Genomic DNA, 18,382 nt, shown 5'->3' with positions numbered 1-18,382 from the left:
GAGCATCACCTTTTAACAAACCATTTTAGGAATCTTGATGATATTTTCTGACTAAGATACTTTAGATTAATGGTCTACTATCTCGCCTCGACATCAAGCTGAACAGGTTCATGGCAAAGCTCCCCGACAAGGGATTTCACGATAATCCAGCATCAAACAATATCATGATACGGACCTCAAACATAATATAAAAATAGCATGATATGAATTTCAAATTGACATTAACAATAGTATGGACCTCAAACACGACATAAAATAGCATGATGCTGACTTCCAATTTGACATTAACAATGGCATGATAGGGACCTCAAAACAAGACATAAAAACAGCATGATATGAATCTCCAATATGACAAACAATAGCATGATGTTGACCTCATATATCAATAATAACTATTGCATGATATGGACCTCAAGACATAAAATAGCATGATGTTGACCTCATATACCAATAATAACCATTGCATGATATGGACCTCAAACAAGACATAAAATAGCATGATGTTGACCTCAAATTTGACATTAACAATAGCGCGATATGGACCTCAGATATGACAAAAACACAGTATGATGTTGACCTCGTATACGACATGAACTATAGCATGATATGGACCTCAAATGTGACAATAATAGTCTGATATGGACCTCAAATATGACATAATTACATTTTTCATATCCACAAGAAAACAAGAATCGAGCCATAATTCCAAAGGTTTATCCAAAAGCTATGGGGTAAAAGACAAGAGAAAAAAATCAGCACATGCTGATGACAAATACTTTTCCAAGCACTGTTACGGGTGAAGCAAATATCACTCATCCGCAAATCAGTATCGTCATTGTTCTTGTTGCATGTAAACTCAGCTCCATTCAATATGTTCAAAAGACAGGATAAACCTGATTAGATCCTATATCTTTTATCGTTCTGTAATCGCCTAACAGGTTGAAGTTTAAAATGAGTATTAATTTAATTTTTTTCTAAATCAAACCTGAATACCCAATTATATAAGTATTGGAAAACTGGTTCATTGTTTCCTGGTATGGAAGGGGATGATGCACAGGTGGCAGTGTTGTTTAAGGCGCTCTCATCTCACTCTGTGTTTTCGATTTCAGTTCAGACAGTGTGGGGTATATGAGAAAACTTGTCAGTAGCTTCCCCTTCTTCCACGATTCCTGAAACGCTCCTCCTCCAACTAATATATCAGCCACCATGCATGGCGTATGCTAAAATGGCTTTCAGACCCAAAATTAATCATTTTCTTTACCTATTTGTTTACATTCTTCTCTCAAAATCTTGTCAAAAAATGTTTTCTTATCAAAAACAGCTTCACTTAGCTGTGATGGGTGGGTGGATAAATATACAAAAATCGAAGTGAATATAATACGGCTATCCGTGGTACAGTCTGGTTATACAGAGTGCGATTTGGATTTTTAACGTAGCTTTAAAAACAAATTCAGTCAAATTGCTAAGACGTCGGCAGTGTGGCAGTTTATAGTGATGTTTATCTTCGCTAGCGAAGAAGTAGAAAAAGAAGAACGAAGAAGAAAGGTCTGAAACAACAAGTGGCATTTCTCAAAACATGTATTATTATTATTAGTAGTAGTAGTAGTAGTAGTATTATAATAACAGGATTGAAACAGAATGGATGCTTGAACTGAATGATAACGCAACACAATGTGAGGCCATGAACGTTGATGAAACAAAAAAAAATGTTCACTACACTACAACACATACGCACATTGACTCGCATACCCACCCACTACATATAATATAGTACTACTATGCTGAACATGTTACAGGTCCACATATGTGTAACAAGAATACGAGTATGGTTCTCACATCAACAATATGCGCAATGAAAAGAATTGTGATTTACAGAATCATACAATACAAATTAGGAAACAAGAGTACGATTCACATAATCGTATGATGCAAAATAAAATAAATATGGTTCATACAATCATATGATATAATGAAAAATAAGGATGGTTTACACAACCACATGATACCAATGAAAAATAAGGATGGTTCACACAACCACATGATACCAATGAAAAATAAGTATGGTTTACACAACCACATGATACCAATGAAAAATAAGGATGGTTTACACAACCACATGATACCAATGAAAAATAAGGATGGTTTACACAACCACATGATACCAATGAAAAATAAGGATGGTTTACACAACCACATGATACCAATGAAAAATAAGTATGGTTTACACAACCACATGATACCAATGAAAAATAAGTATGGTTTACACAACCACGTGATACCAATGAAAAATAAGTATGGTTTACACAACCACATGATACCAATGAAAAATAAGGATGGTTTACACAACCACATGATACCAATGAAAAATAAGTATGGTTTACACAACCACATGATACCAATGAAAAATAAGGATGGTTTACACAACCACATGATACCAATGAAAAATAAGGATGGTTTACACAACCACATGATACCAATGAAAAATAAGTATGGTTTACACAACCATGTTATAACAGTGAAAATTTAAGTATGGTTCACACAACCATATGCCACACAGTAAATTAAGTATGGTTCTAACAATCATGTGTCATTACACAACGTAATGGTCCTTTTTCACGAGATGAGAATTTACGTCATAATAGTATGAAGCGTCACAGCGGACAAAAGCTGGTCCAGTGAGGAAGTTGCAGCTGAAATTTCAATGTAGTATGTCGAGAAATATAATATCACGTGTTGGATCAAATTGCGTGTCCTTAAAGTTTCATTTTCTAGATAGATATTTTAGATTTTATATGTTGAATTATATTGTGGTGGTTTAAAGTTCTATTTCCTATGTCGACGTTTTACAGTGTATATTTTGAATTACACAGCAATGGTTGAAATTTCAATATCATATGTTGAGAATCCCTAATTTATATGCTGTATGTAACTGTTTGTCATGAAAGTTCCATTTCATATGATGAGTATTTAGATTTCATCTATTGAATTTCACAACATCGAGAAGCAGCCTCCTCGTTTAAATATAACGCAGTTCGTTCATGACAGCAACCTCCAGTGAAGAAATTCATAGTAATTCTCGATCTGTGAATGGTAACTTTCAAACTGTAAATGCCTGAAATGTAATGGCGCCTCATGGTTCAATGCATGACTGATGTATCTTAATGCTAGATATTATTTTGAATTGATAAAGTTGACATTGTGTAATGTTACTTTTAACACCAGCACATCTTTTCACCATATAAAAATAAAAATTCTGACAAGCACGATCAAATATCCAATCACCGCTGTATTCAACAGATACAATCTGAAAACTCAACATACAAAATGTACCTTTCAGAATAATCAATGTGATTCAACATGTTAAATTGAAACTCTTGACATATGACATTAATATTTCAACAAATGCCTTGTAATTCAGAATATACTCTTAAAAACTCGATCCTGGACATTGAATTCTCAACCAGCGCTGTGTAATTCAACAGTTGAAATATACATACTCAACATATGAAACAGAACTTTCAACATAAACTCTTTAACCAATACGTCGTGTAATTAAAACGACACAATCTACATACAACATCGACATAGAAAATATTCAGCCATTACTTTTAATTCAACAGATAGAATCTAAAATCTCGACCTAGAAAATGTAACTTTAAGGACAAGTATTTTTAATACAATACGTGAAATTGGAATTATGGACATATGACATTAAAATTTCAGCGGCAATGTTTTGATTGGACCAGCTTTTGTCCGCTACGGCGCCTCATAATAGCTTCACCATCCTGGTTCTTCGAGCCCATCTATCCATCCATATAGCTATAAATAATTCAAGCTGGTCACAACCATGAATAAACAAAATACAGAAGAAATCCATAAATACATGTTACTAAATTCTTTTATGTCAAATAAAGCCCTTAGCGATAAATTGTAACATACCAACAGTTTTTCTAGTGTATTAAACCGGCATAATGATAAATAAAAGCAGCACATTGAAAGAAGGCATTTAAACTATAAAAATTCGCTTACAAACTGGATTTGTATAAAATTTAACAATTACCCTATGGTTGTAGTTGGAAGTATGAGACGCTCCCTGACAAGGCATCGGAGTGATATTACTGAATAATTGTTAAAGCTATGTTAAAAATTAAAATCACTCACTCACCCTGACAAGATTCAAGCGATCACTGTGTCTCATAGAAGACTAAGCCTTCTATAAATACAGAAGAAAAAAGGCACACAACCAGGGGTAAAGTACCCGTGCACTCCGTGCTAACTGAGTATCTCATCGCATGCGATCTACGACGAGATGCATGTATTGTTCAGTCACACAAAACAAAAAGATTGAACCACCCTAGGTAACGCTGTATGCGACTACGAAGTTAATTAACCAAATTGTTCTTAAGGCATACCAAATTATTTTCTTGCCTTATTCCGTGACAGTTATTATTATTACTTAGCAGCGGGTGGCCGTTAAACGGATACAACTGCAATTTACCTCAGGAAATGAAGCTGAAACAGCTATTACGCATACAAGCTTTCGAAGTTCATGTAGTTAAATGACCATTGGTAAATAGCTGTTTCGAAAATTACATAGAATAGTATTGGTACCGATATATTTTAAAAGCTCCTGAACTGTGAACTTATTTTAGATTTGTCTGTAATATCTCTCATAATAATCGGAATTTCCAGCAATCTGCTGTTCAACGTACACGTAATTCTCTTAAAAAATGTAACACGTTATGGAGGTTTACGGGAATGTAACTTTTTATTTAATGGTCTATGCCAACCCGGTTCAACTGCCTATGTGTGTCCTTTGTAAAGACACTTAGCTCCCATTTCCTCGGCATGATATAACCAGTAATACGATAAAAGTGCCTTAAACTACAAAACACTCGAACAAAAAAAAAACTACTAAGTACAATACCTAGCTGATTCAGAATTATATAAATATTTATTCCTCAATGAACATTTTAACTTTATTCTTGAAATATACATATATTTACCTGGATCTTACTAAAAGTCAAATGATAAACAATTTACTGCATAGAAGTCTGTCGGATATTTAGGAGTGGATCTTACAGACACTTAGTGCATTAAAAATCTTGTTTTCGAGCATGGAGTTCGCTGCACCAAACGTTTACAGGTTAAGGGAAATAACTCTTTAACGCCTGTGTGTAATAGTAATAATTGTGTCCCTTTGTAATGTGGACTTCCGGTGTCATTTACCCATGCACATGTTAAATACAGTAACCGGTTTGTATCGATCGCTGATGCAGTTTAGACAAGCATCAGAATTTCAGCATGTTTTCTTTGTTTCTTAGCTTATACAGCATTTGAGTGAAGCATGAGTCGACCACGAACTTTGTCGTAAGTAATGTAACTGTAAATGAGGTACAACAAATCCATCTTGAAATTCCAGTTTTCTTATCTTATTTTTACTGTACTGGTTATATGGTTTAAGTTGAATCTATTCAGTAGGCTACAGTAGACAAATTAAGCAGATTATTTCATTAGATCTATGGATATTCCCCAATGTCTTCAGATATAGCCATAATCAATGTTCTCCTTAGACCAGTAAGTTTTAGTGAGAATACTGGGTACAACTTAATTTCAGCGCCATTGTTGTCCAGTGTCCACCTACCCCCATCATAATAATTTATGTTTCCACTAGCCTTCACCTTGATTTATTCACATGTTTTGCTGGTTTCACCCCACCAAAGCTTTTACCTTTAAAGTGTAAAGTGAGAATTAATAATATATAAAATATTTCCTCCCATTCATTTCAACAAAGTGTATGTTACTTTTATGGATAGTACCATATAGTAATATTAATACAAGTATCGTCTAAGCGTTTTTGAAATGAGTACTATATAGTATTCTTACACCATCTTGTTTGTTTGTAGTTTCTCCCTACCGATTTAAAAAAGAAAGCATCAATCATATAATAAAATACACAATACTTAGTCATTTCATTCATTGATTTATTATTTCTAACCACCTCTGTCTGCGTGGGTTCAGGTCCAAGGCTCGGCTAGTGTGGGTACATGGGAAAGCCAGCCAGTAGCTTCTCGTGGGTCGGTGGTTCTTCCCTGGGTTTTCCAGGGTTCTTCCTCCACCAGTTATACTGGCCGCCATGTATAGCCTATCTTGTACTGGAAAAAGGCATTAAACCCTAGAACAACAACAACAACAATAATTTCTAACCTTATTGTTGCCAGGGAGTCCCAAACACTGTCAACTTGTTGGCATTTTGAATCAATGAGAGTTTCCTTATTAACATGGTTACAATATTTGTTTGGGCCAGTCAGTGTTTTCAAGCAGCAGATGTGATGAAGTTCACAGTCTTTGAAAATCTCAATAATTCCATGCATTGTGGATTTACATCTCTTTGAATACAACATACAAGAGTTCCTCATTTTTATTTTTTCAGTTTGTTAGAAATATTAAAACTAGACATTGCAAAAATTGGACGCAAATACACAGCAATAAACTATTCTAGAAAAGCAGTCTCGTATGTTACATGTTTAGGCTCAAATAAACAGTAACACAAGAAAGAGTGAAAACAACAAGCTTTGAAAAATATAAAAATAATTTATTTCCCTGGAAAAATACTGTAAAAATTTTTAAAAAATGAGAACTTATGGTTTCCAGAATCAAATCCAAAAATAATACAAGAATAATCCACAAATAAAATGTTTGAAGTCCTGATATTGAAATGTTCTAATGATTCGAAGTTTGAGTCCCAACAAAGAATCCAAGATGGAAGGCGATGACATATGCTGTAGCCTGTACTGTGTTGGCATCTACAGTTCCTTGTAGAAACGTAATAATTAATCCTCTGGTCTTGGAAATCCAGATAAAATTTTCAAGAAAAGTCCTTGTTTAAGAGTTCTGCATGAATACAATAATATTTCCAGAGAAACGAATTAATCTTTTAGAGTCCAAGTAATCAGAAGAAGAATTAACATATAACAACAGAAGAAAACAACTTGATATCATGTATTTAAAAGTCCGGAATCTGAGATCTCTCTCTAAACATCACTATTAATACTAAGTATTTCTCAATTTCGGAAATGCCTAATAGAAGATGACATGATCATGTTTACATGTAAAAGTCACATAGCTCCTGTATGTCCTTGAAACACCAATAATCTGACAGTGATGGGGACTCCCTTGGCAACAGGCAGGTTAGAAAGTAGAAATCAGTTTATATCTGATGTCTTTCATTTTTTAAATCAGCTGGGAGGTTCAATTCCCATAACCCAACATCCCAGATGTCCACATTGCTCCATTTCATCTCTGTTACATACCTGTTACAATGTACATTTCATATGGAAATATAATTTTTTGCATTGTGATCAATGTATCCCATACAAAATCATCTTTTTTTAAAAAATCATGCTGAATTCGACATAACAATATAAAGCATATCTAGGTCAGCTGATTGGTTAATAGTGCTTTTTTGTATTTTAAACTTTTTATCATGTGATGTTCATCCAGATGGGAATATAAGACTAAATTTGACTGACTTTTGTGGGAAACACTGTCCAATAATAATTTGCTTTGCTGATTCTACCAAGCATATGTGTATGCAAATATGGTCATAGTACTAGTGTTTGGATCAGTGAAGTCTGGCCTCAGGTACTCACGATGTTAGCTCAGGCTAACTGAGTATTACCACATATATCATCAATGGGCACAAATTATATCTGCCATCATTATTCTCAGCTTTGGTGGATGAAAACAATTCAGAGCACATCATTACTAACCTTGGATTACTGTTAACACACTGTCCATAAATTATCAAAGTAAAACTACCCCGAAACTATCAGTCCCCTGATCTTGGTGTTCTAAGTTCATAGTAAGCAAGTGCCATACAATAGTCCTCTTCAGTTCAGAGTAAACACTTGGCCCTTAAACTACCATAAGACAGAACCTGGCTGTCCATGGATGAAGGCAAACACTCTGTTCATAAACTATCAGCAGTCCAATCTGTTTACTTGGTTGCAGTGTGTTAGAAGCTTGATTGTCAGGACAGCAGAACAGTTTGTTTCCACATCTGTAGGTGGAGCTTTCTCCTTTTTTTTTTTTTTTTTTTGTTGTCCGCTCTGGTGGCCTAGTGGTTAGTGCACCCGTCTCAGATGCGGCAGGTCGTGGGTTCAAACCCTGGCCGAGTCATACCAAAGACTTTTTAAAATGGTACAACAGCTGCCTCGCTAGGCGCTCAGCATTAAGAGGTAAGTGTTAGGACTGGTCAGCCTGGTGTCAGGATAATGTGACTGGGTGGGACATCATGCTACATGTCTGCGACATGATGCCCCAGTGCTAGACATCACTTTAAACTGCCACACTACAGACATCATAGCAATATGACTGGAAAATTGTTAAAGCTATGTTAAAAATCTAAATCACACACACACCATTTTTTTTCATGGGGTGCATTAGTTCTTAAGGCATATTGATAATGAAGGCTAACAAAGTAATTCATGTTAATATTGTATTTAGATAGTAAAACCCAACATGAAGAATATCTTTCATTTTTAATGACTCCTGCCAGTTATTACAATGATTCAGTTCATGGATCGGTTGTGCTTTTATATGCTGTGATCACATTTTCTTCTTTGGTGAACTACAATTGTGTTTCAAACAATGCATATATAAAATTCTTTATGACATCAACTGCACAGATCCAGATGTGCCGGCACATTATGTGATGGCAGATCTGGGTCTGTGCATTTGGACTCGTAAGTGAGTATATAGTGTTTTCTGGCCTCAGAACTTGCTTTAGACTCAAAATTGTCTTGCAGGCGGTCAGGAAACTCCCTGTACGAGATCCTAGGAATACCAAAAGATGCCACACAAACTGATGTAAAGAAAGCATACAGAAAGGTAATTTATATTGCCACTATAGAACGACAGTAGATTAGATGATGGTAAATGTACAATGTAGAATATATTTCAAACTCTCATTTTCTTTTTCTCTTTCATTATTTTCATCATTTTATCTTTTTCTCTGTGCTGGAAAGACCTATGATTCGGTACTTACAGGGTATACAATTTTGTCATGTTAGCAAAATCCTGGTAACATGATAAAACATAAAGAACATAAATAACTTTCAATGACAGTGCTCAAAACTGGCCATTATAATATGTTTGTATAAATTTGATATTCCTGTAGTCCAGCTTGATTTCACAAGTGACATTCTATAAGACTTTACACAAAACTGCTGTAAACTAAAATTGGGATTTTATTTCTTTGGTTTTGTATTATTCATCAAATTACTCTAATCAAAATAGGATGCATAAATACATTGGAGCAACAGAGATGATATTTAGCTGATAGGTCAGTTAAGCAATAATTATTTTGTAGATTGGAAGCCATCACTCAAAACACATGTCATTGACTGTATGATCTGCGCTGATAAAGGAAAACACATTCATTTTTAAAAATCCGGCAGAGAACTCTGATTGGTAGCACACAACACTGATCTTGTATTTTTAATAATGAAATTTGAAATAATGATAAACCAAGACACATATAACCATCTATCAGTGTCCCCAAATTTGTTTCTGTTGGCTCTTGCCGGACATTTTGTCAAGAAAATTAATGTGGCAAACTGAAATGTATGTTTGTGAAATTTAATATGAGACATTCAGGTGAGATAGGACAATTTGTGACAGAAAGGAAATTATTGATATGCCTAACATTATTAAATACATGTATGCAGGAAAATGTATTTTTTTATTCCAAATTTACTGCTACTTTAGTTATAGTATTATCTTTCCAAAATTCACTCTCAAATTAATTATTTATAATACCATATTTTATGTAATTTTTTGTACCCTTTAATTTTTCATACACAGTCCAGTTATCAGACTAATAATTATTTAAATGTATCATATTTTTTCATACATATCACTTTATTATTCAAAAAAATCCTTTAAATTATCGGACATAACATTTCTACTAAGAAGATTTACGTTTGCAATAAAGATCTGAAATACCGTATTGCCATTTAATTTTTGAAAATATTGATAATGAATTCTTGCTGAGAAAATACAGTGATCAATACATAAGCTCCTATATTGCCATTACAATATCTACTGGTATTATTAACTGAAGAAAGGCCTTCACAGAACATAATCCTTAATTGTCCTTGATTAGTTCTTCTTATTAAGTCTGTCACTGTAAGTTGTAACAAAACACAACGTGCATTTTAAAATGAGTTCGGAAGCCCAGTGATGTTTTCTTATTCAACAAAAATTATACCTAAGTATATGCTAAAGTGAAGACCACAGACCAATGATGAACTAGTCTTATTGTTTCATTATAGTCATACACGAGTAAATTATAAAAACTGTATCATTTTCTGTTGTCAATTTGAGAGTCATTGTCTCTGTTAAATCGATTCATACATATACAATCTTTTAAGTGCTTGTACTGTTTTGACTTTGATATAATTAACATTTTGTTATGAATCTACTATATACCCCTGTATTGTTATCTTTATTGGCGAGTTCGAATAACAAGTAATGTGTATGATCGCTGGTCTTTACTACATCTGCTCTATGGACAATGACCTTGATAGCACATTGACAGATTTTCATTTCCCTAAAGAGAACCTCATTTTCCCACTGACAGCCTCGCTGATGTGAACTGAACATGTACTGATATTTCAAATCTTGCCCTCTATCTGGTTTCAACTGGAATAATCATAACACTGCATAGCTATGTAGTTATTGTAACAATGTATATCGTAATTAAAACAAGAATGAATTATTGATTTAGAGCTGTTTATTGATAATGGATTATAGTTGTGTCCTAATACATGAGGATTATCAAAATTGTCAGGTAAATGGAAATCGTCTTTTTTCTCTTTGCAAAAGCTACAGTTTAAAATTGCCCTGAATAAATACAGTCTTGTACACTGACAAAATTTCTGTCACACACACTTGCTCACGTGCATTAACTAAAACTTGTTTTAATTTTTTTTAATTGTAATTTGAAAATGAAGTTGCTGTAAGAATAAAAGCTGCACTTAGTTTCTTGACTGTGTGGAATCAGATCATTGTGTAGACCTACAAGTAGCTGTCCGTCTTTTTTCTGACAGCAGACAGAAAGAAAAAGCAGTGACCTACTTGTTGGTCTAATCATTTCGTACAGTTTACCAATAAATACCCATACATGTTCAGGTTATCTTAACCATGTTGCCAACATGGCACACAACGTGACATCTACAAAGAAGTATGCTTTAAATGCAGACGAGCTTGCACAACGAGACGTTATGTTACAAAATGTGCAAGTGCTGTAATATTTATACAGTATAGTTCAGACCCAGAAGAAATCGTACAGTTATAGTATTTGTGACAAGTCCAGGAGATGAGCTTTGACACCATTTGTTTTGTGGTTGTGGAGTGTTTAAACATTTGGGGAAATTACAGTTACCAAACAATGGTATGGGATAATTAGGGGCACCTTAAGTCCATTGTCCAACGTGTCATGTGTGTGATCATTACCAAACCATGGCATATCACTAACATTTTCCGGAAAGTGTAGACTCAAACACACTGTGTTAAAAATCTCATGGTTCAGTGATCTTTCACGTGTTCTCATAAATAATCCATACGCTGTACTACTTTGGGTTTGCACACTTGAATTCTGTCCCATTGGGGTGACTGCTGTCACATGTGGCTCTAAAACAAAACTCATTACAGAGTGTCCCAAAATGATATGTATCTCCAAGTCACTCAGTTTCCAGCAGTATTATTATGTTTATGCTTTGATATGTTAAGTATTGATCTCTCAAACAGAAAAACTGAGATGGATACTTATTATTTTCTCTTGTTATATAAGAGCCTACCAATAATAAAAAAACAGCTTTAGAATAACAAATGGTTGGTCTTGGAAATCTAATTCAGTAAAGGATTAAGTTGCTCTTCTTTAACCCCATTTACCAGCTCAACTGTAAGCAATGTAGCCTTCAAGGTAGCTGCCCTTCTTTAACCCCATTTACCAGCTCAACTGTAAGCAATGTAGCCTTCAAGGCAGCTGCCCTTCTTTAACCCCATTTACCAGCTCAACTGTAAGCAATGTAGCCTTCAAGGCAGCTGCCCTTCTTTAACCCCATTTACCAGCTCAACTGTAAGCAATGTAGCCTTCAAGGCAGTTGGGCAGTAACAAGCTTAGTCAGCAACACCTTTTGATTCATTGACAAAGAAACTGTAAACAAATCTTAGTTGCCTTTGAATGAAGCTTAGTTTGCAACATCATAATTGATTGCCCAGCAAAGAATCTATGTTAGACATAATCCCCTTTGAAATTTACTTTATATGCATGGTTGTTTGAAAGGTTAATGGATAGACAAATCAAAGACAATTTGGTATAACAATATTTGGGATCTTGTGTGTGTGTGTGCGTGTGTTTTGATGTACTGGTAACTTTATTCTGGACCATTTATTTTTACACCCCCCCACCATTCAATAATGAGTGAAAATCGGTCAAGCTTTACAAATTTCAGCCCCTGTTAAGGATGAATGCCAGACAAAGTCATGGAAATGACAGCAGTAGAGGCTTATCAACCAAACCCAAATATGTATTTAAAAAATACTGTTTACATTTCTCACAAAATCTTTTAGATGTCTGCAGTGTGGCAGCTTATTGTGATGTCTAGCACTGGGGCATCATGCAGCAGACATGTAGCATCATTTCCCACCCGGTCACATCATCCTGACACCAGACCAACCAGTCCTGGCACTAACCTCTTAATGCTGAGTCACAAGGGAGGCAGCTGCTAGTACCGTTTTTATAAGTATTTGGTACAACTTTGCCTGGGTTCGAACCCATGACCTCCTGCATATGAGGTGGACACTCTAACCAACTAGACTAGTTGAGCAGTCTGCCACAAAAAGTCAGCAGGGTGTGCTTATGATTAGCAGCAGTGCACTGTTTACCTTCACTGGTTCAGAATCTTGTCGAGAAAATTATAAATATTTTGTCATTATTTGCATTCATTTAAGTATTTACTATCCTAAGATTTGCTTTATCAGAGTTTTGTAACCAGATTCCACTTTTATTATGCACATACAGTTCTTAGAAGTCAAAGATATTATATTTTTATTTGAAACAATTACCATAATTTTGTAAAACTTTCAGTTGGCGCTTAAATACCACCCAGACAAAAATCAAGGTGATATAGAAGCTTCAGAGAAGGTAAGTTTCTTGTTTGTTTACTCTGTCTGTGCAGAGGTTGTAGCAGGACATAGGTATTACTACAACTGAATAAGTGCTTACCTTGCAATGCATTAATTAGGTGTCATAAAACAGTATTGGGTTATGTCAGAGTGCAAGCATGCACCACCCACTTCAATACATTGAAATTCGGTCCTTAATATGTATATATTTATGTTTGTTAGAGGGTGGAGATATGGTACAAATAAAAGATTTGCATAACATTTCTTTGTTATTTTGCCATTTATTTGTGCACCCACCCACCATTCAATAATGAGTGAAAATCAGTCATGCTTTGCAAATTTTTGCCCCTTTTAAGGATGAATGCCAGACAAAGTCATGGAAATGACAGCAGTAAAAGCTTATCAACCAAACCCAAATATGTATTTAAAAAATACTGTTTACATTTCTCACAAAATCTTTTAGATTTACCAAACATGTACCAAAACAGAGTTATTGCTGGATAGCAATCCACATCAACTATGACCTTGAAATTCATTTCAAATCCATGGGCACACAGTTATTCTGCACTAAACATGTTTAAAACAAAGTATAAATGGTGATTTTTCCCATGAGATTTTGCATTAGATCATGAACAACATGATACCCCAATGTATAACTTCAGTGCTCAAAGAAAAATCTTTTTTGACACAAGCCCAGGCCTGGTGGCTGAAAAAATCACAATCCCTCATTGAAATTCCACAAGCCCAGACTCCAATTTCCATATGCCTAAAATATCCCTTTTTTAATATTATTTGTGACACAGTGTTGCAATTGGTACAATTTAAAAACAAATTCAGTGGGGGCAGGTTGAAGGTAATACAGGTGTTTTTAGTGTTCATCACTGGATTGTCCTGTGTTCAAACTCCTTTGTTGGATTCTCTGAGTGGATCATGGTCAGAACCAAATTGACTTATGCCTTTTGAGGAGACTAGAGGGGAAGGAGCCAATTAGAAAAAACCTTTCTTTAGATGTATTTAACATATATGCACATTTGAGGGGTGGTGGTCAAGAATGTTGTACCTTTCTTAAATACATTTACCATACATGAACCAGAGGTCATGTTCTGGTGACCTATATTATTACCATAATTGCTAAGTTTATCAGCCAATCAGATGAAGTCTTATATCTTTGTGTTTGGGAGACTGCGCCATTTAGCTGAAGAGCATCATTGTGTGTCTATTGATTTTATTCATTTTAAAATTTATGAAAGCTGTTCCGTTGGCTAACTTAAAGTTCGCCAGAACATGACCCCTAAGCGGTCTTTGTCAGATCTTGACCCATGACAGTGGAGATCTGATTTTAATCAGCTTGGGAAGAAGCTAAACCAGTATGCTATCCCCTTTTTAATGTAATAATTATGGAAAATTACAGAGCTGATTGTGAAGATATTTCAGCTTGAGTAAATGAGAATCTGAATTATGTGCTATTATTGGAAACTTAATTTATTGCCCTTTCAAATCATAACTTTATCTTGTCATTACACACACTCTTGTATTTATTTCATTCTGATACTCATTCATTGTCTGATTAATTTTTTTTCCAGTTCAAAGTAATAAACCATGCAAACACAGTTTTGTCTGACACAACAAGGAGAGGGATCTATGACCGGTATGGTTCCATGGGCCTTTACTTGGCTGAACAGATTGGAGAAGAAAATGTGAACACTTATTTTGTCTTGACCAGTGGTTGGTGTAAAGTAAGTACAAGGAATTCCCAAAACACATTACAATGCTTCATCCTTAAAATATTATGGACGTTATAGAGGGTATGGACTTAGAGTCAGTGGCATCACTAGGGTGGGTGTCACCCAGTGCGGTAACTCATGGTGTCACCCCCTCTGATGGTATACTGTAACTTGACACGTAATGAAGTACATGATACGGTATAATGGCCACATTTAGCATTATGCTATTTTCACTGGATCAAATGGTTTTCAATCACAGCTTTAGAGCCAGTAAATTTGAAACCACTACAGGCTTGCAGTCCAAAATAATACAAGTTTCTTTGTTACATTGATTTATTCAGAATAAAATCAGTATATAAATAAACAACAACACAATTGACATGGATTTGTTCTTCATTTTTTCATATGTCGTTAATTGCAGATGATGTAGCAGAATGTCACAGCACCAATCTCAACAAGGGACTTCACCCTTGCATTATTTTAGAATTATAAATCTTGAACAATATGTATATTTGAATAATTCAGAGTGACTAACATATAAATTCTGTAAGTAAAAGGCTCAGTAATATTTTCTGAGAATAAATACTTAAACCTTTGAGTGAATTCAAAGGAAATAGCGCTATGCACTCAAGTGTAAAGACTTAAATGATATACTTGTACAAAAAAAGAGAATAAATAAATTAAATATATGTCTCAGTGATTAAAGATTAAATGACATATATTGCAATCTTGCCATCAATGATAAACTCAATTAAAAAATACATATAAATTCTCCCAAAGGATAAACATGTAATTGTATACTTGTTTTCCTGGTCTGCCATCCCATAAATAAATTCTGAGCTCCAAGGAAATATTTTAGGATTTAACTACTAACCGATGGACGCAACCACTGGAAGCCCCCTACCCAGCTAGAAATAGCTGCCCTCCAACTGTAAATAAATAATATCACCATATTGGTTAAATGCAAGTCGGCAGGACTGATAAAAGTCAGTTCGCCTGGCAGGTGCTTTGCAGGGAAGAAATGAGCTATTTAATTTCATTAAACAGAAATTGTTATCTAGTCATATAAATAAAGAAAAAATTATAACTACATTTTTATCATTTATATCTTCTAAACAATGGGAATTTGAATGATCTTACCGCAAATAAATTGTAATTAAAATGGTTTCTTGTATAGTGTCTTATCTCTTCCTCTGTAACTTGGTAACGAATGGAAATTGAAGAGGTATCCGAACAAGTCTACATCATGGGGTCATGTTATTGAAACTGAATACACAAATGGATCTCTTTAAAGTCAAAATGAATTATTTTAAAGATTCAGTGTATCTGACCTGTAATTCAGTCATGAAAGTAATAGAACTAGTTATTACTGTTAGTTAATAAAACATGTGGTTTTAATTCCTTTAACTTACTTTAGCACATGAGTAGCTGACAGTTAATTATACACACACACACACACACACCACTTTTGTGTTTAGTCATTAAAAGATCATGATGAACTAAGGTGACATAGGACCTATTTTTATCTTTAACTGAAATAAGAATAATTTCTTATAGTACGTTTCAGATAAAATTGTTTGCATTATTTTTCCTATAATGAGACCTGAGGGGGCCTGCCTAACAAATTTATTTTAAAAAAGTAGGCCTTGCATTTATTTTTAGACAAAGACATCCTTGGTAGACATCTGCAAAATCTTTTAAAATTTTGGTTGGTTGGGCTTATAATCAAGAATATCCTAATAATAATTGGGTGAATACAATGCTGTACAAGTATCCTTAGCTGTCAGTTAACTATATTCCAACCATCTACATATTTATTTACATAGACTGGTTCTGCATATGTTTGTTAAATATTAAAATACACTACATGGTGCCATCGTAGAACAATATATGATGACCAGTCAAAGGATTGTCATTGCTTAAATGCACCTGGTGTTAGCCATTTTACAATTCAGATTACAAAGGAATGTACTTATTGCTTGGAGTGAAATTATACTCCTGTGCTGTGTATTGATATGATTCATGATACACAGCTTACAATATGATACATTATTCATACACATGTCTTGATGGTCTTTTCATCTTGACATAATTCCGTATATGACTTAAGTACTTGACAGATCATTTAATAGCCATGCTTGAAGCTTATCTGTTGATTTGTGTCTTTTTGGATTGAGTTTTGATGCAGTGCTTCTGGTTTGTCATGCAGTGAATAAACTAGCTAGTTCTGATTGGTGGTTATTGTTATACCCTGGACTTGAACAGACAATAACCACCAATCAGAACTGAATGTAATGTATTTACTGTGTGACACACAGATAGTATAGATTTTAAAGTCAGTCCAAGTATACAAAACAGTATCAGCTTGTCAAGCTTCCTATAGATGATCTGGAATGACAATTTACAAAACATGCCACACATTCACTAGACTTAATCTTTTCATAGCATTCATGGTGGTTGATATATTAGTTTTGTTATCAGTCAGTTCTGTGTTAGGTTTTGTATCATGTGTACCATCTGCAACAAATAAAGCAGAATAAAATGAAGGAGAAATAAGTTACAAGGTCCATTTGTTTGGCTTAAACATTTAATTACAACAATAGATTATTATTGGACTTTGCCTGCAACTGTAATGAGGGGAAAGAAAAATCTCTAGAAAGAGGTGTTTAACCCTTTACCTCAAAGAGTATAGTTACAAAGTGCAGCGTGCTATAAATAGAACACCTGTTACCTATTCGACTCCATACACATAGGCCTGCCTGTTAACTGTTAAGCAATATAGTGTATGTTACGTTTATCAGCAATTTGAATCATTTTACATTTTAGTACACATTTATTAAGTGAAAAAATTTAAAAGTAAAGTCCGATTGTTATAACTGTGTAATTATTTTTCACGGAAGAATTTTTTATGTGCTTTAAAATCTTGAGAGAACTCGTTCACAGTCATGTCAGTGAGGTCATGTGTCCAACCGTAGCTGCCATTTCTCATACTCGAAATTTACAAGTTTATCATCTGCGTCTACATCACTGAGTCATCTGATTTTGATAATTTATAAAAATTGCTGCCTACATCAATATCAGAGCCTTTACCTAAGTTATTGAATCTTTCATAGTTGTGATTCTAATCGTGAAAACTTCATAAGTACTGAATAAAATACGCGACCACCATTTTGGAGAGTGGAGATTATGACCCAGTTACTTTAAATAGCAGATATCGACCAGTGCATGAACAGTGACCACGTGATCTGACATAATTGTCATTCACAGAAATAAATGTAGTATCTAATAGGGGGTTTTCCCCGAAGGTGGCGCTATGAAAACCGGCTTAAAATGGCTGTTGTTTACATCTGGCGTCAAAAGATGCTTCCATGCGAATGGAGATGAGGCGTCAAAAGGCACTTCCATGCGAATGGAGTAGATGCATCCAAAGACGCTTGCATGAGGTAAAGGTTAAGGTCGTGGAG

At 34.6% G+C, this 18,382-nt stretch overlaps 1 protein-coding gene across 2 annotated transcripts in view; it reads left to right on the top strand.

Annotated features, from left to right (window-relative positions):
- Positions 1-5,195: 5,195 nt before the first annotated feature.
- The window catches only part of LOC149785534 (dnaJ homolog subfamily C member 5-like), a 32,379-nt gene continuing 19,192 nt past the window's right edge, over positions 5,196-18,382 (top strand). The window contains exons 1-4 of one of the 2 annotated variants that reach the window (XM_089979338.1): positions 5,196-5,370; positions 8,811-8,892; positions 13,157-13,213; positions 14,778-14,930. In XM_089979338.1, the coding sequence (XP_089835464.1) occupies positions 5,348-5,370; positions 8,811-8,892; positions 13,157-13,213; positions 14,778-14,930 (315 nt within the window). In that variant the 5' untranslated portion in view covers positions 5,196-5,347. The remainder of the gene's footprint in view (positions 5,371-8,810; positions 8,893-13,156; positions 13,214-14,777; positions 14,931-18,382) is intronic. The other variant, XM_089979339.1, reaches the window with a different exon arrangement.

The sequence above is a fragment of the Sinohyriopsis cumingii genome, chromosome 13 (genome assembly GCF_028554795.1).
Source record: "Sinohyriopsis cumingii isolate HCF-2022 chromosome 13, ASM2855479v2, whole genome shotgun sequence".
Classification (NCBI taxonomy): Eukaryota; Metazoa; Mollusca; class Bivalvia; order Unionida; family Unionidae; genus Sinohyriopsis; species Sinohyriopsis cumingii.
Note: the sequence above shows the minus strand (reverse complement) of the source record. Positions and strands in the feature narration are given on the sequence as shown.